Here is an 18,842-nt window from a genome sequence, read left to right on the forward strand (position 1 = left end):
TTTACTTAACTTCACATCCTGTAAAATTCAATTTAATTGGCTGTGGTACTACTGTGGAAGGCTAGGGCACATAACCTCATAATTGTCCTGAGGGGTCGCTGCTACTTCAGTGGTAGTATTGGAAGAATTATACATTCAAAGACTGCTTGCTCACAATTCCTTTTTTATGTAAATTAATGACAAAATGTTATGATTAATATGACTCCTGTACTAGTTACTCAGCATTTCTCATTAAAAATGTTTTAGTAGTACTTAACAGTTATTACATGAGAACTACAACTGGCATTTAAGATTGGTAATCCCTTACTTTAATAGTCTACCATGCTGTTTTCCATGGCACAGCATATGGTATTTGACGGCACTTTGTAGCACTCCTCTGCTTCCCGTGGCCACGCATAAGCTATTCCCATTGAGAATGAGGGATAGGGAGAAAGACCATTGGAGATCTCAAGTCTCAAGTTACCTATGATGACCTAGCTTCCGACAAACTTACTGGCTCAAAATCAGTGGCTCAACACACTGCCATCCACTGATGATTGTGTGAGAATTCGCAACATTTGTTCATGGTGAGTGATAGCCCCAGAAATCCTTGCTGCCCAGGTGAATGCTTACCTAGCTCACCCCCAATGCATGCCACTGCTTGTAGAAGTCATTCACTCAGTGCTTCAAGCAGAAGTTTATTAGGATAGATGGGAGTATAGCTCATCCTGGATAAAGACGCAGGTTTGTAAATTTCATACATTTGGGAGGCCAATTCCTTTCCCTGAAGGATAACCTGATTTCAACCTTTAAAACAGTCACCATACGCTTCTCTCATTTAGCCATAATGCTCCCCCAAGTGGAGGTATGTACATATATTATCAAGAGAAGGGCATCATTTACTTTTAATTAAACTTCCTAACTATTACACTACGGGAACATTTTTAAACGTTTTGTAGGCTAACTGCAGGAAAAACGTTTGTGAACATTTGACTATTGCTTGACTTCCTGTGGCAGTGTCCCAAAATTTTTATTGCTATCTGGGTAGTCCAAGTGCACACTCCCTCACTGTAGGGATTGCTAATTCTAACTAGGGATATGCTTTAGGAGGGGGTTAGTGGGGGCCAGAAAACCCAGTTCAGGAAAAATATTGAAAAATAACGCCTGAAAATGCATTTTACATAATTTTGGCATTTAAAATTTAACTTTAAGCTGATGCAGTTATTATATATCAAATACAGACAAGATTTTTAAATGATCGTTTGATTTCTCTGAGGCTTTGGGGGGATACATCCCCTCACCCATAGGGTCACTCCATATTATAAGGGTTCACTCCTTGTTAGACACTCGGCCAGGCAAGAGGGAAATATATTTATTGGCTCTCTCCCACATAGTCTGGTAGCTAATATGCATTCTTGCAGCCATAGGGTTAAAGGACTGTAATTCCACATCTTGTGCATGAATCATAAGAAATCATTGAAAAAACTAAACTGTAGGAAAAATGATAAAATGAGTTTGAGTGGCTACTGACGTTGGGACAAACGGTGTAAAGCAAACAAAAATTCTTTTAGATACCTTAGACCATTAGACTGGTTAGTAGCTGTGAAGAAGCCAGGAATTTCACTCTGAAATTCGATACTTCTTGCCATTTAGATCCATTTTTCGTTTGATGCTAAAAATTTGTTCCAGGGTTGTTGAAGTCTAAAGAAACAGAATTATTCTGAGCTTCAAACACAATATGGATAGATGCATTTTGCGATAATATTTTCCATAGATTCTATTGAATTATTTGAAAGTGAATGAGCATGTGCTATAGCCTGTTCCAATTATATCATACAATCAATCCCTAGTTATCTCCCCCAAACTGCCTACCCTCCTATTCCTCCCCAATCTCTCTGCCTCTGTTCTCATTTGCAAACAGTAGCTGTCTTCTTGAGTGCCAAATTTTGTGATTTTTCTTGTCCTGAAAATAAATTGCTACTGCAAAAACAAGTACTCTCCTCGTTCCATTCAGCGAACATGTGAAAGTAACGTAAGATGGAGCCTTTTTTGCATCACCCTATCGTGTAACCCCTTCCTCATTCCTATCCTTCCCATCCATATCATCATCTTCTTTCCCATCCATTTCCATAACTCAAACGCCTCAAGTCAGCATCCTGGTTTCTACACTGTGAAAAGCTAAATTCTGGATTAAGCTCTTTACCTGCCTTTTACTTACTCACAGGTGCTCTAATCATATCCTTCCTATTCATTAATGCTTCATCGAACACCCATTTTTTTCCTGATATCCTCAGCACTATGTCCGTTTTCCATTAATGTAAGGGCGGAGCGACCAGTCAAGGGGTTCAAAACCTCCAAAATACTTGGAAGACACTATCTTAAATTTACGCCATTCAAATGATCTCTCCCTCCAATACATATCCCCAACAAATGAACCTGCTGAAAAAGTTTTCTGGCCTTTCTCGAATGTGTTGCCTAAATACTGACTCAGCAGTAAGAGCATCAGTTGGGTAATCACATAGAGTGACATCCTGATTTTGATGCTTCAAAAACTCCATGTTGACGAGAAATTGAAATTTTTATGCGAATAGAACTTCATTTTGAAAAATTGATTTTCTTCATGATCTATGGATTTGGAGGGTAGCACTACCCCATGAGGAAATGTGGATGATCAAGATAAGGTAGAAAGCCTGGACTTGCTTGAGATGTGGGATTGAAGTAATAAGATGAGGAGGATAAAGAGAGAGGAAGCGTGAGACATAGTGGATTGCGGGGTAGTATTATATGGACGATCTTCGTAAATCAACCAAAAAACTGAACATAAAGAAATCATTGATTGATATGGTCTTAAGAAAAGGATGAGAAAAAGAGGTGTTTGAGATGTGGGAATGGAGTAACATGATGAGGTGGATGAAGAGTATAAAGAGAGATCAAGTGCATGTTGGCTAGTGGCTTGAGGATAAAGAGAGTTGAAGTGTTAGGCATGGTGGATAGTGGCCTGTGGGGTAGCACTTTATGGACGATCTTCGAAAATCAACCAAAAAACGGAATATAAAGAAATCATCGATTTATAATATAGTCTTTGGAAAAGCATGAGAAAAAGAGGTGTTTGAGATGTGGTATTGGAGTAAATTGGATGAAGGATGAAGAGGATAAAAAAAGGAAGCGTAAGACTTAGTGGCTAATGGCTTGCAGGGTACAATTTAATGGACGATCTTCGTAAATCATTTATAAAGCTGAATATTTATAAAGTAATAATCGAGTGGAATGATCTTACCTGTAAGGCCTTTCCCCCGAGTGGGTTCGCATGTGCGTCGTGACCGAGGACGACTGCGAGAATCGCCGCTCGCACACGGGGCACCGGAACGGCTTCTCCCCCGAATGGGTGCGCACGTGGGCCGTCAGGTTGGCCGCCTGGCTGAACGACTTGTGGCACTCGCCGCACCGGTACGGCTTTTCTCCCGAGTGGGTGCGGAGGTGCGTCTTGAGGGTTGAGGGCCGCGCGTACGTCTTGCCGCAGATCCGGCACAGGTTGCTGCCGCCGGTCTCTCCGTTCGCTCCGACCCCCGCGGCCGCCACGCTCTTTCCGCCGCCTACCACCACCCCGGAGGCCGGCTGCGTCGCGGCGGGAGGAGCGGAGGGAGGCGCCGTCGCCGCGGAGGTGACCGAAGGCGACGAGAAGCTGCACCTCCGTCGCGCGGGCGGGAAGCCGGTCTTGGGCGGCTTGAAGCAGGAGGAGGACGCTGGCGGGGAGGCGGCGCAGACGGGCGCGGACGGGAGCGGGTGCGACGGCGGGAGCGGCGGGGGAGGCGGCTCCGGCGCGCGGAAGTCCGCCGTGAAGGAATAGGTGGCGCCCGCGGCGTAGGCCTGCGGGCTCAGCAGTCCCTGGCTCTGGGAGTAGACGGGCGAGGGGTTGGACGGCGGCGCAGGGGCCCATTGCATCTGCGGGAACATAGTTGGGAAAGTTATAAATTAAAATCACCAATTGAAGTCGTTGAAATTAAACTGGAAAAAAATTATTAGGCAAAATATGTCTTGGCTTTATTGGAGTAGGGAGTGCTTAATTTAGGCCGACGTTCCATGCGTGCCGGAAAGTCCGATCGGCGGAATTAGAAATTAAGCACTGGGCTTAGGTCTTATCGATTGAAGTGATGTTTAGCTGTCGTTATTGGAGATAGGTCTTACCAATTGAACTTGAACTTAAACTGTGGAAAATATTTATAAACTGAAAGATGTCTTGACTTCATTGTAGATAGACCTTACCAATTGAATTTAAGCATACCGGTACTAGCCACGGTGAAAGTATTATAGCTAATTTTTAGTATCCTATGAGTTATGTTTTCCCTTTGCACGAGTGGATAGGTGTGCCTATCCGGCAGGATGTCTAACCACAGAAATTGAGAGGCGTGACGTAATGAATAGTAATGAGAGAACGACGCATAGAACGTGTTGTACGCAATCAAAAGTAGCACTACGGGGTTTGGGAGCATGAGATGTACTTACGTACCAACTTTGGTTGTAATTCGTGCAACCGTATGGAAACGCATAGCGGACAGACAAACAGACATCCTCTTTCATCTATATAGATTGAATTTGTTGAATACCTCTAAATTAGAGTATTTTCGTGATTAATGAAGAAATAACGGAAACTCCGGCTCTGACGCTTCAACGAAGAATTTTTTTTGAGTTTTCTTAGCGGGTGTTGCATCTTGAGTCATGAGGAAATCTCGGGCGAGATTAAAAATATTACAAGATTTTAGGGACAAGGAAATTGCTCCACCATGAGAATAAACTATAAATGTGTATAAACTTCCACACAATTTTATTTAAATACCGACCCGGTTTCGACGCGTAGTGTCATTATCAAGATGAAATTGCTTCATTCAAAGTTAGTTTTGGTATGGGTAGAATTGAGGGTGCATAACTGATATTAATAGCGTGATTGAGAGAGTAATTGCTTGGTTAACATGGAACGGTTTCGCGATGTCGTGGGCATTTTATTTTTCGAGTGAGTACTTATTAGTTATCCTTGTTGACAGCTGCATAAAGTGGACAGTTCATATAAAGAACGGTGGCGAATGCTATGTTGCTCCAGTAAAATAAAAAAGAGCTTGATTATCAGCCTCGGTGGCAGCGGGGTAAAGTCCTCGAATGCCAAACCGCGGTCGCGGGTTCAATGCCCGCCTCGGTAGGTTGCCCCCCATCCAAGGTATGGATATGCGTGCCCATTAAATTGTTAAATGCAATGAAAACGTCGATGTAAAGGCCAAATCGCGATGTTTTCGGTGGTGAAACAATATTTTAAAAAATAGTAAAAACCGAAATTATCAGTTTTTCTCGGTCAAGTAAATGGTAATATCAGTCATAACCACGAGAACTTAAATTGAAGACTGATAAAAAATGGGAGTAACAATAAGGTTGAAAGAATTGGTCAGTGGTCAAATGTTAGGCTGAGAGATTTTAATATATTACCCTCTTGAGGTTGCCATTCTACTTTAACTTGGAAACGAAGCAATGCGCTTCAACGTACCGATTGAATATGTGGATTATAGCTCAGAAAATTATGTTAGCCAGCCTAGAAATGGCGTAAGCAGTTTCGTTTCGCGGAAAAAGTTAAATCCAAGAGTTCATTTCGATTGAACCTCATAGCCCGCAATTTGACCTTACCTATTAAAATAGATGAATCGACAACACAGGTATTGTGGGTGGGAGTTACGTTTCCGCTGAGCTATCAGAAAATAACGAAAACACAGCTGGTATTCTCGTAGAGAGAGATTCTTTAGAGTTTATTGTTTCCTGACCGCAGTAGCGAAGCGAGGGAGGAGGTCCTGGGGGCCAGACCCCCCGAAATATAAAACAAAATTTTTCCTCCATAAAATAAAACAAAATATTGAAAAATCATGAATTTACAAAACAGTTCTTTGACAAATTAAGTTTTTCGATTATGAAAAGTGTTAAAATTAGGTAGTTTAAAATTCTCTGCTTAGTACCCTGTTTTTCAAAATATTTCCACTCTGGTTTTGGTCACCCCCGCCCGAACGAAATTCCTGGCTACTCCACTGCCTGACTGTGAATCAAACATGAAGAGTTGTTTTCAAAAATTCTTCATTCATTGAGGGAATGAAATAATGCATTCAGAATGAAGTAGGTATAAAAATATATCGTCTGTTAAAATTTATAATCACCTATTTAAATTAATATATTTTTATCGTTCGCACCTGTGGAGTCAGTATCGCAGCGCATTTAGTAAATGTCGTGTGCATTTTGAAATCATGTGTTGAAATATAGGTAAAATATGAGTTGAGTGATTTTAAGTGTGAGTTTTAGTGATGTACTTGCAGTATAATCGGTGCGGCAGTCACGTCGCGACGCGTCGTCTTTAAATTGGTTTGTTAAGTTATCTAATTAAAACTTGTGAACGCGAAGCGAAATGGTTGATATTATAACCGTATCCTAGATCTGGTAGAAACGATATCGTATTATTTGATATTAAATGAAAGATCCAATGGACATATTAGGATTATTTGTTTTACAAAAAAAGGAAATTATATTTACAAATTGTAAGCTATTGTAAAAACTGTTTCAATACATACCTAAGCATGTTTCTAATGGTAGAAAACAGATTGAGATTCACAACTGGCGTCGTGATACCTTCGAAAACACGCCAATAAAGGCACCTTGGGGAGTACTTAATATGCAAATGTAGAATCCTGAATTTTCTCCATATTACTTAAAACTTCTCCGTGTGCAGTGCCTAGTGTGCGATGAGTTCGTCTCAGGGTGAACGGAAAGGAATATTTACGAACGTCGTGACAGCAGTTTCTAGACTTCCAAGTTCAATGGCTTGCACAAGATTCTGTAGCTATTTACTTCCGGGCAATCATTGTGCCACCGGTCGAATTAATATAAGTATATTACTTGAAGCGTAAGAACTTCCCGACTCAGGTATCCCTGTCTTGCGTTTATGACATTAATGACTGACCATGTTCAAGTTATTTCCCTGTGCACCTATGAGTAAAAATCTTTCACCATAGTTCGTCCAGGTAGCCCTCATGGACATAATTGATGAGGATGGGATAGTTTTTGATTCAGTTGTAAATGCAGGGTAGCGTATTAAATGCCACAGAATATTGCCGCTCACAATGAAACAAAATATAATCTTGAGTAGCACGTGGCTCGTTATTTTTAGTCAAGTTCGAAGGTTTGTGATTCATTGCTGGCCTACTCATCATAGGAACCTTTCTAGGAAACTGCTTTATGGGAAACAGCGGGGTAGTCAGGAATTTCGTTCGGAAGGGGGGCGGGGGTGGGGTCGCGAGTTCCAAAATAAGGGCGGAAAAGTTTAGAAAAACACGTTTACTAAGTATAGGAATTTAAAATAATTTTAACCCTTTTCATAATCGACCGCTCGGACCTCCCCTCTCGCTACGCCACTGATAGGAAACTATCCAATGAAACCCTTTCCCGTATCAAACGTTTCCTTATACTTAAACGTGATGTTTCTTAGTTTTATACGATTTTTCTTAACTTGCTTCGTCTGTTTGTCTGTTTCATCAATGGAATCATATAAATGATTTTTAACCCACTTCCATTGTCGGATCGCCTTGAAATATTACGCACTCGCTTGCTTCTCATTACAAAACGATATTCAATGATGAGACATTTAAAATTTTATTCCATTGTTCTCTAATTAATTAACTAAATTTCAATAAATGGAAGAATAATTTTAAATTTCTCAATAGGTGGCATTAGTTATAATTTTTTAGCAGAAATTTATTTAACGGCTCTGGTTTAATCGATTTTTATGATTCACCACTAGAAAGTAGAATATGAAAATTAAATGAAAAATATTCAGGCATTATTATATTGCGAGCCAATCCTTACTCACCTATCAGGCTCATCTCCACTCATTTCTTAAGAGCCTAATCAGCACTTTATTCTCCGAGTCATGAAAATCTCTTTTTCTCTAGTCTACTTTTTACTGTTTCTGGAAAAAGCTGCTATTTTATTTTTATTCTATTAATAGAAGAGGTGATATATTACCACGGATTACCTTGGTTGTATGCCTCGTACGACATGATTATTGCAAATAATGCAGTACCGTTTCCAGCGATGGGGATCGGTGTTTTACCTCTGAATTTATTGATTTGGTTAAACGCTGTTTTTCAGGGAACCCCCTCGATGTGAAAACCACCTAATTTATCTATGGCTGATGCCTTTATGTAGTCTCTTGATTTTTGATACTCATTTAATATATACTATTCTTTTGCATTGCAGTGATATGAGAAGAAGGTTTTAGAAGCATGGATGGAATACCTATTTCCTGCAATTGTGCATGTACTTTCAGTCTAGTTTTTTTGTCACCCTGCAATAACAATTAGGTAGGTACTTTACACTCCTTATTTCTCTGTTACTCCTAGTTGTATTTACTCTACAGAGTGTTTTTCTTGTTATCATTTAGCCATTGCTATGTTTGATTTTTCCCTAGCATATGCATTTATACAATCCCACCAGTCTAAAAATAATTAATGAAGGCATTCTTTTGCGAAATTTATTTTTCACTGCGAAGATTTCACTGGGGGGTTTTGGGGGATAAACCCCCCCCCCCCAGAGCTCAGAAGTTTGTTAGGTTTAATCCATTTTACTTAATTGGTTTAATATTACTTACAGAATAGTGTAAATATTAATAAAATATCCCTCCGAAAGCCGTAAAACTCACCATATTGAGCCATTTATATTAAAAATTTTCTGGTGGAGGGCCCCCGCACCTCCCGCTTACCCTGGCGGGTATTCCACACCCCCATACACCCCAGTATTAGTTGTGCCAAAAACCCCCTCCAGCCTTAATTCCTAGCTGCGCCCCTGATGTGGACAGCATATTAGAGCAAATCAGAGAAAGCAGTAAGGACGCCAGGAAAAGAATTACGTTATCATACAGATAGGAGTCGTTCATGCATAGGGAAGAGCTGATAAGAGGATCGTCATGTAAGAGTTTAAAGAAAAGTTCATGGAAGAGTTTGATATGGAGTGTAACGCATAACGTTTCGGAAGCATGGACAATTAGGAAGGAGGACGAGAGAAGACTGGAGGCATTTGAGATGTGGGTGTGGCGAAGAATGGAGAAGTTAAAGTGGACGGGGAGGAGGAGGAGTGACGAAGTGCCAGAGATGGTGAGTGAGGAAGGCAACTTTTAGATGAGATACGGAAAAGACAGAAGGCTTGGATGGAGCTAGTTTTGAGTGGAGAGGGGGAGTAATAGACAGTGTTAGAGGGTAGAATGTATGGTTAGCGAGGGAGGAGACGGAAAAGAAAAGGATTTTTTAGTAAGAATGCTACGGAGTAGGCCTTACTGTGAATTAAAGGGTGAAGTCTAAGAGGGAGGTGATACTGCCAGAATACTTCGGAAATACCACATGCAAACCTACCTCAATCGGTAGAATACTTTTATTGTAATTACAACCCGGTAACATTAAAATTCGGCTTTTTATTCACGTGCAGCAAATAGCGTTTTCCATCTACTTTCAGTAGGCATTAAAGAAGCTTCTTCGGAAATGGAAAAAGGGACGACATTGATCTCCCCAAGCAAAGGACACACAAGTTAAGAGTTTGCATCTGGACGTAGGTATTACTAGCGTATCTGTATTCGTCTATGATCGTATATGCGGATAAAATATTAACTGCTTATGACCTCCAATATTCGGGCTATTTCCTTGATCATCGGTATCAATAGATCATCCACTACCTATAATCTACTCTATTGATATTCATTCTTGCTGAATGAACCAAACCAAATGGTGGTGATTCCCTGTTTATTTCCTCTGCATCCCTCCAAGAACTTAGTGGTGGGATTATAATTCTCAAATATTTCTTCGTAGCGGTATCGTTATTCTAGCCCAAACGAAACGGACATTTATTTATGCTCATCTTTTGCTACCTTTAGAATTTTTGTCGCCATGTTTTTTTCTGATGAAGGTAATGCTCTCAGTCTGTCTTCAAATTATCACAGGCATGCTTTACGTGAGGCTTTTAATGTAAGCTTATATGAAAAAAGCGAAATGTTAGAGATCCACGTAATTTATTTCCATACATTTTATTCAAGGATGTTGAAGATATCTCTCGTTCTCAAGATCCGTGGAAATTGCATTGCCAAAAACCTGATACACTTAACTTTAACGTGAGGCATTTTAAGATAGCGAAAAGTTCGATAATTGTGGGATGAAAATTCTGAGTTTTTCTCGGTGAAAAACTCGAATGGATTCTTCATGGGTTTTCAACCGGGTTTCGGTCTGCATGTTGTAGACCTTCAAAGACCTTCATGAAAAACCTTCCGGGCAAGAAAGTAGGGATTAAAAATTATAGCTTCCATAAAGACATATCGCAATGTGTAATGTATAAAAGTTATGGATAAAAATATCAAGGGATAGGAGTGCTCAATCCACTCTCTATCGGTAATCAGTTAATCCCTCTAATTATCATCATTAACGTATTGTGCGCAGTGGCGGATATAGAAAAAATTCAAGGGGGGGGGGGGGGCGCAAAAGATATTTTGAGTTACCTTTACTTTTATCGCGATAAAAAATAAAGTCACATGCAAAGTTTAAGAAAGTTATATTTAAACTGATATTATGCGTATCATAAGACAATGCCATCTTATGATATAAAAAAGCTACTACTGTAGTTGTGCAATATTCGGCAATGCGGGCGGACCCGCATTGCCGAAGGCGGGTAAGCCCCCTGCGCCCTCAATGTGTATCTGCCTCTGATTGTGCAAACTTTTTTTTACAATAGAAACGCTCTTTAATAGGTACTTTCATAATATTTCGATCAGTGACGTCATGGCAAAATTAGACATTCTGGAACGCACTTTCCATAACTTTTTTTAGGAGTGAAATATTACTGTGTGTATTTTTTATTAAAGTTATTATATACATATTATTACAATTTTTTGTTTTGGCTACGAATGTATATATATTACAAATTTTGAGACAGCGAAATTGTTAAAAGTGTTATTTGACTTTCATGTCTTTTGTTAACCAGTGCCGGAACGGCGTTCCGGCACGTACTGGTACAATGAAACCACTGATTTCGATGCTTCTTCTTACCTAAAGTCGTACTCGTGCCAATCCCAGCCATCATTCCTAGTTGGCGCAAATGACCCCAGTTGTCTCTTTCCTTCCCCTAATAGCCATCCGACCAATGACGTGAATAAACTAGGAGGGGAGGAAAATAAGATGGAGGGCGGTATTAATGGAGGGAAAATGGTGGCGGAATAGAGGGAGGAAGGGGCGGGGGGTGAGAGAAACAGGGGAGTGGGAAGGGGGCGTGGCTGGATGGTTGGACGCGGTGCACCATGGGTAGGCAGGGGCCGATTCCCAGCGCCGATCATATCGATCCGCCGCGCACGTGGCATACCGGAATAAGCGAAGGGGATGATCGAGTTATGTCTCCCTGCCTTTCTTCACCTCCTATGGGAAATTCCCTCCACCCCTCCTCCTCTGCCAGCGAATTCCTACCCTTCACGCTTGGACCCCGCATGGTTAGGGTTAGAATCATACCCTTAATTATTTATTCGACTGAAAATGTTTGCGTCATTCTTGAGGGGGCGAATGACGATATCGTTTCTCCCTCCTTCCTCATTCGTGGAAGGAATTTTGCGTGGGGTTGGGTGACGGCCAATGGGGAAAACCATGACGGTGTTGTTTCCGAGGGACGGGGATATGCGTGCAGAGACCTCCACATCTCTCGGTTCAAACATGGCGGCGTTAATAATGAGGGTCGTCAGGGAAAGATGGAGGCATCACAATATTTCCATCTAACCAGTGGCGCCGACTCCATGGGGCCTGAGGGGGCCCGAGCCCCCTCAAAAATTCGTTATGGGTGTGAGGAAAAAATGTGCCAGGCTTGTCTACTTTCCCCGGAGTGTCCAGATATCGAGATTCGAGTTATCAGGGTTCTAATGTTGATCATATGACTCTTTTAAAATGCTTAAAAAATTTAAAACTCACTACTTATAAAATTTTCCGGGGCAAGATCCCCGGTTTGGGCCCCCCCAATATTTTTTGCAAGTCGGCGTCCCTGCGTCTAACTATTGACATAGTAGGCCCATCATTATGGTAGGCATGGGCGTACCCTGCATGACAGCAACTGCCCTATGCCTACCATCATGATGGGCCTACCATGTCAATGGTTAGACGGAAAGATCGTGATGCCTCTATCTTTCCCTGACGACCCTCATTATTAAAGCCGCCATGTTTGAACCGAGAGATCCCCCCCCTAGAAGCGAAAGTATATTTAGTTGAAAATAAAGTTATGAACACATTTTCCTTTTGATTAAATTTTCAAGCAAATAATTATAAAAACTAATAAATTACTGTCATAATTTCCTTAAAATGTTGGTTTTATTAACCTTTTCTGTGCAAAAAAGTTACAACTTGAACGTCCACAGCTAGTTTTGCCCCCCCCACCCAGTTTTGATTCTGGATGCGCCCATGATTGGTAGGACCTCAGAGCAGTTTCCACGTAATTTCTGGGAAAATTAAAAAGATGGAAAAAAATCTTTATGGTGACTTTGCAAAGAAAGTTTTTACGACAGCAGTAATTTTTTTAAATAATTGATTTTTCTATCAAAAATGTTTAAAAAAATTCATTAATCTATATAAAAGCCACTTGCTTACGCATATAAGACTTCGACGTATTATCGCTGAGAGGATTGCATATTATCAAGAAACCGTGGGAAGTGGTGTTTCACCCCACTCCAAAAAATTACCTTAATCCGCATCTGCCTCTGAGTTGATGTATGCACAAGCGATCACCGACTATTTATTCCTTGCTTCGTCCGTCGCTGGTTATTCATCTTCCAAGGTAACAAAACTCTTTTACCTCTTCAAGCTTTTGTTTTCCTTGTTTAATGTTTGTCCTCTTTTGCTGCTCGCTAATATTTTAGTCTTCCTTACATATTTTGGAAATTTCAAGATGCTAGCATGCGAAAACGAATAAAACGTCTCAAAAAAGGCAAATCACAACCGATCGAGCGGGCATGATGCGTTATATTAATAGTCAACTAGAAAAAATGGTAGGATACTTACTGAAAGCGTCACAAAAACACATCTATATTAGAATAAAAAGGAACATTTTCAGAATATTCGAGATGAATTTACTAAACTTATTTAGATGGAATTTTTTTAAAATCCTCCCTTAAATTTCACCATTCTTTGTTATATACTTATGCTCAACTATTATTATTACTGCTATTATTATTAGTACTCATGCCGCTGAGTATTTCTATTGGGAAGCAATAATTGATCTCAATAATCCTTCTCCCGCCTTGCCCAAATTTTACAATCACTGTCATGTTTCCTTACAAAGTATGCACTTTCACTCTCCTCAAAACACATCTTAGGTGGAGAATTGAGAAATAACCATGTGTGATGCGCTGTGATGCAAATGGACTGTTTTTTTTAATAGAAATCTTCAGATATGATTGAAAGTCCCGAACGCACTTATCTCATCGATGGAAACTGTCTCTCTGAAATATAGTTCGCAGAAATTGCGGTGTTGTCATTCGCCATTTTTATACATGCGCAAGGATGCGTGTCAGGTTGCACCTAACTCATGCAAAAGTCAAAGGAAAGCATTTTAAAATCATAGCGGAAACATGTTTAGTGGTTTATCTCTGTACCCACCCAGTAGTACAATTCCATGAACACTCATTCTAGTTTCAAATACATCTGTGTGTGTGCGTTTAGTCCTTTCCCCTACTCTTCCGATTTTTATAATCCCTTTAAAATATGTTTTGTGCTTTTTTTGGAGTTCTCATCTTCTTCAATTTGAAGGTGGGGTTTAGCTCAACCCTGATTTAACCGTAAACGAGTCAATATAAAGCGTCAAGGATAGGGAGGGGGCATTTTCTTCCCCTGAGCATCTCAAATTGTGAGGATTTTTGTTGCATGTGTGCAAGGGCAGATCCAGGATTTTTTTCTGGGGGGGGGGGGTCACAAGGGTCTGGCAGACAAACTGTCTTCTTAAATTTGAGATTAAAAACAACATAAGTACAACAATTACTGTACGGAATATTCTCTTTTTTTAATTTGAAGGTTAATTACATGAAATTAAATGATTGAGGTTCCGTAATGCACAAAACAAAACTGACGTAATGATAATCGTGATAAAAATCTTATCTATTTTTAAGCGTCCAGGGGGGGACGTGCCCCCCCTAGATCCGCCTAAGCATGTGTCCGAAAACTTTACTCAAGGTTTGAACTCCGTGCCCTTCCGTCAGTAGTCAAAGGCTTCTTCTCTCAGTCACCTCGCTCCCATTCTGATTCTTAACACCCTAGACATTGAAAAGGGTTATGAGCAACTGAGAAAATATCTTACCACCGCGGGAAGTCAATAAATATTAATGTACCCACTAGTGCATTGAACTATCCATATTGGGGTATCTCATGGAAAAACTTCGAGAATCGAATAAATGAAAGCCGACATATTTCTGGTTGGTTGATGATTTTTCGGTTGATGATGATTGTGCCAATCAATTTCTACTCACTGCCAACACATTGAAATAGCACGAGAAAATGTATTCCAGCAAAACCGCAGCAGATGCTTTGACAACAAAATACCTTTAACTGTCGAAATACCCCATATCGCAGTGGATGAACCGTTGGGGAATTGACAGCTCTTCCGTGAATTCAAGATGAATAAATGGTTTTATTTAAGTTCCCTGACGATCAAGTTTCCTCAAAGCACCTATCGTTGTAGCACCTAATCCTCCTTAATTTTCCTGGCTTCATTATTTCTCAATTTTTGTCTCTATGTCTTAGTTCTTTAGAGATAGAACTGTATTTTTTTCTCAAAAATGCATAATCAACCTCGTACCCCCGATAATTTTACACATACAGCTTTGAGGATAAATCAATAGAGATAGTCCCTCGAGAATCGCCTAATTATTCCTGGCATCGGTTTTATCCAAGTCGTTGAAAAACAGTCTATTAAATCTAGTAAAAATGATTTGAGTCTTTAATTAGCTTTATTGAAATACAAAATCTGCGGGCAAAATTACTTGATACTTCTGAAATTTTGCCCGCAGTTACTCCTATTTGAACCCTTTCCCAGTGAATATCCTTGGCCTTCTAGAGAACGAGACCCTCTGTGGCCTGATGCTGCCCCATTCTCTTAGAAAAACTCAATTAAGCTTTTCACTTGATCGATCGAAGGAACGCTCTGGCGGCCATTTTGAGCCGTTGCTTTGGCAACGAGAATGACGTAACATGGCTTGTAGGGCTTCTCTGCCAAAATAAAGCCTTGCGGCAGGCCGTTCACATTTTTAGTTTATGATTTTATCGAGTTCCATAGTGCATTCTATTCCCCACTTTGTTTTTCACGTAAACGATTTTATTCTCTATTTTGACAAATTATTGGAACGGCTTCTCCAAACGGTTTTCGGTGTACTGGAGGTTGAGAGGAAAATATTTGTTTCATAGGAGGGCGCAATAGGGTACGATGAATATCTCTTATGTGTTTTCATTTAAATTGTAGTTTTAATTCCGAGGGTATCGTTGAAAACCATGTAAATTATTGGTCGTCACTTTAATTCTTCTAATTTTTGAAAATATTGATAATCCATTTTCATTCTTGAGCTTTGATGATTTTAGTAATTTAGTTTTTGTTTAAACTTTACGTTATTTGATTGTAAAGAAAGAGTTGCTTCGTGCCTCGCTGGTAATACGTTGACTTAAATTTTTCTCCGGGTGAAATGTGATAAATATGGCTTGGAAGAGAATGAAATGAAAAAGATACATAATTGCAACTGAAATATATATAATTGAAAACGTGATATTATAAGATTTTTCATCGCAAAGGCCGATTTTCGTCTCATAGCGTTAAAAATACGTGCTACTTTATGCTTTTTATGTACGAAATAAAATTTTCTTTTCACGTACACGGTGGGTAATTTCATCATGTATCCTTGTATGATAACTGATTTTCGATTGATCTCAAAAGAATTATTTTTATCGCAATTTATTTTTGTGGATGCGAGTGGTTAACAACGGTTTTCGGGATTTTCGTTTTTGACTTTTCAAAACTTAACAATGGAAAATGTTTGAGGTGTTTAGGTTACCCTCACATCAGAACGAAGGCTTTGAGCGGAAATGAAGCGGAAGAGAAATAAGAAGTAAAGTCCGCCTGAGACATTTATTTCTTGCAGAAATCGTGGAAACATGAAAATAGGCTCGCTAGACGTTAAAGCGAAGGATGGCGATCCGGCGATGGGAATGCAAAATGGAAGTCAAGGGAAGTGCTATGGAAAATTGAGAACAGAAAACGCAGGAGCGAAGAGCTTTAGAATGGTCCTCTCTGATTGAGCCGAGTTTTCACTCCTGTTGCCATGAAAATAGTTTGTGCGAAAAGTTTCCTATAAAAAATGTATATGAAAGTTTTATTGGTGTTCTTCACATGTCCGTTCATCAACCGAGGTCAATTCTTTATTTTCATCACCGATTTATTGATCTTGTAATCATTGATTGCGGTTTTGATCGATTAGTCATTAGTTTACTTGGACAAAAATTTGAATAATCGTTTGAAAGACGCAAAAAACAAAAGAATTCTCAATACGCCTATTGCAGCCACTTGTAAAGCCTCAATCCCTTGGGCACGGCTCCAACGGTATTTAATCATATCTGTAATTGACCAGAGCTGTGTTTTTATTAAAACTAAATTTTGCTTTACCATACTGGACAATGATAGAAATATTTTGATTTAAAACGAAGAAAAAGGGAAGAGATGGAAAGAATACTCGGAAAAATTATACAATCGAAGTAAACTCAGCACAAAAATTATCGAAGATGAAAGTTAGCGAGAAAAGGATGAAATGAAAGCCAGCATCTTAATATCGGAATTCGACGCGTAAATAAGAGATCTGCGAAGGAATAAGGCTTCTTAATAATAAATGATATGACAGCTTAGCTCATTAAATATAAAGGAGAGAAGACTTCAATTCTACTCTCAAAAAACCTTCTGCGAATTGTATTGAACAGGAGAAAAAGCGGGTGAATTCGAGAATAACATTATTATTCCTGATCGCATTAAGAAGGAAGCAGTGAAGTGTGGAGATTTTTGGGTCATGACGACACGTGGGTAGAAGATACTGACAAGAATCATCTACAGAAGTACAGAAGGAAGTGCAGAATAATTCTTGGTCGAGGACCAATTTGGATTTAGGAAAAGCGAAAGCACAATTTACGCCAGTGCGTCTCAGGAGGGGAAAGAATGGGGAAGGAAAAAGGACGGGAGGCGCCCGCCGCCATGACGAGAGCCCGCCGCCACAGGGACGATGGGGCCCACTAATAGCGAAACCATGACTTAATTTGCCGACGAAATTGGAAGATTATTCTATAATGAGAATATTCCGGATTTTTCTGCAGGTAATTCAGAACGGGCAATAAATGAGGGCCCTTTGAAGGATACGACACACCGGGGCCGGGGCCCAATAATTCAATTGATACGCCCAATCACCTAAGGAGAGGTTGGAATGGGAAGGAAAAAGGAAGGAGGCGCCGCCGCGATAGGAGTCCGTAGACGCCTCCGGGGAGAGGATAGGAGTGGAAGGGAGGGGTTAGGGAATACCCGCGCCGCCATGAGGACGACGGGGCCCACTACTAGTGAAACCATTGATTTACCAACGAAATTGGCAGATTTTTCTATGAGGGGAAGAATCCATCGATCATTTCGTTGAATAATTCAATGAAATTCAGTTCAGAACGGACAGTGGTAACGAGACTCCAGGGTGGGCTCGCGATGTTACAATCCCGAGGCAGGGTCTGTAAGCTCTCGCTTTCCACCTTCACCACGGAAGGGAGAGGACATGGAAGGAGAAAGGAAGGAGGCGCCACCGCGATAGGAGCCCGACAACGCCTCCAAGGAGTGGATAGGTGTGGAAGGGAAGGGATGAGGAATCCCGCGCCGTCACAGAGGCGGGCGGGCCCAACTTCTAGCGAAACCATGATTTCATATTTCTACAGAAAAGAAAAATGGTACTATGAGGAAGGAAATTTATACGATAGTCCAGAACGGACAGTGGAATCGGAAACCCAGGGTGGGCCCGCATGGTGTACACTCTCGAGGACCGGGAACCAAGTCAGAGACTAATACGCCCGCGCCATCTCAAGAGGGGAAGGACAGGGGAAGGAAAATTGAAGGAGGCATCGCCGCGATGAGAGCCCGACGACACCTCAAGGAAGGGATAGGTTTGGAAGGGAAGGATAGGGAATACCCGCGCCGCTATGAGAGCGACCATGGCCCACTACTAGCGAGACCATGATATAGTGTTTCTACAGAAAGGAAAAAATTTCCTATGAGGAAGGAAATTTCTATGATTTTCCCTAGTGTTCAGAACGGTCAGAGAATGATGGCCCAGGGGAGCTCTGCGAGGATACAACGCACCGGGCCCGGGACTCAACAATCGTGCTGATTCGCCCAATCACCCGGGGAGGGGGTTGGAAAGGAAGGAGAAAAGAAAGAGGCGCCGCCGCGTTTAGGAGCCCGACGACACCTCTGGGGTAGGGAAAGGGTTGGAAGGGATGGGACGGGGTAAAACACCTTAACGCTATAGAAGCGGAAACGGCCCACTCACTAGCGAAACCAGGCGTTAGCCATTAATGTGCCAACGATTTTGGAGGATTTTCGTATATAAGAGAAAAATCCATCGATCAAATCGTTGGATTGTTCAGAACGGACAAATGGAACGAGACTCCAGGGCGGGCTCGCAAGGATACACTCCTGGGGCCGGGTCTATAAGCGCGAGCTTATCACCTTTGCACCGCAGGATGGGAAGGACAGGAAGGAGAAAGGAAGGAGGCGCCGCCGCG

General features: G+C 41.0%; 1 protein-coding gene across 1 annotated transcript in view; it reads right to left on the reverse strand.

Moving 5' to 3' along the window:
• The window catches only part of LOC124153232 (protein glass-like), a 70,475-nt gene that overhangs the window by 10,386 nt on the left and 41,247 nt on the right, over window positions 1-18,842 (reverse strand). The window contains exon 6 of the mRNA XM_046526330.1: window positions 3,257-3,921. Within this exon, the coding sequence (XP_046382286.1) occupies window positions 3,257-3,921 (665 nt within the window). The remainder of the gene's footprint in view (window positions 1-3,256; window positions 3,922-18,842) is intronic.

The sequence above is a fragment of the Ischnura elegans genome, chromosome 2 (genome assembly GCF_921293095.1).
Source record: "Ischnura elegans chromosome 2, ioIscEleg1.1, whole genome shotgun sequence".
NCBI classification, from domain to species: Eukaryota; Metazoa; Arthropoda; class Insecta; order Odonata; family Coenagrionidae; genus Ischnura; species Ischnura elegans.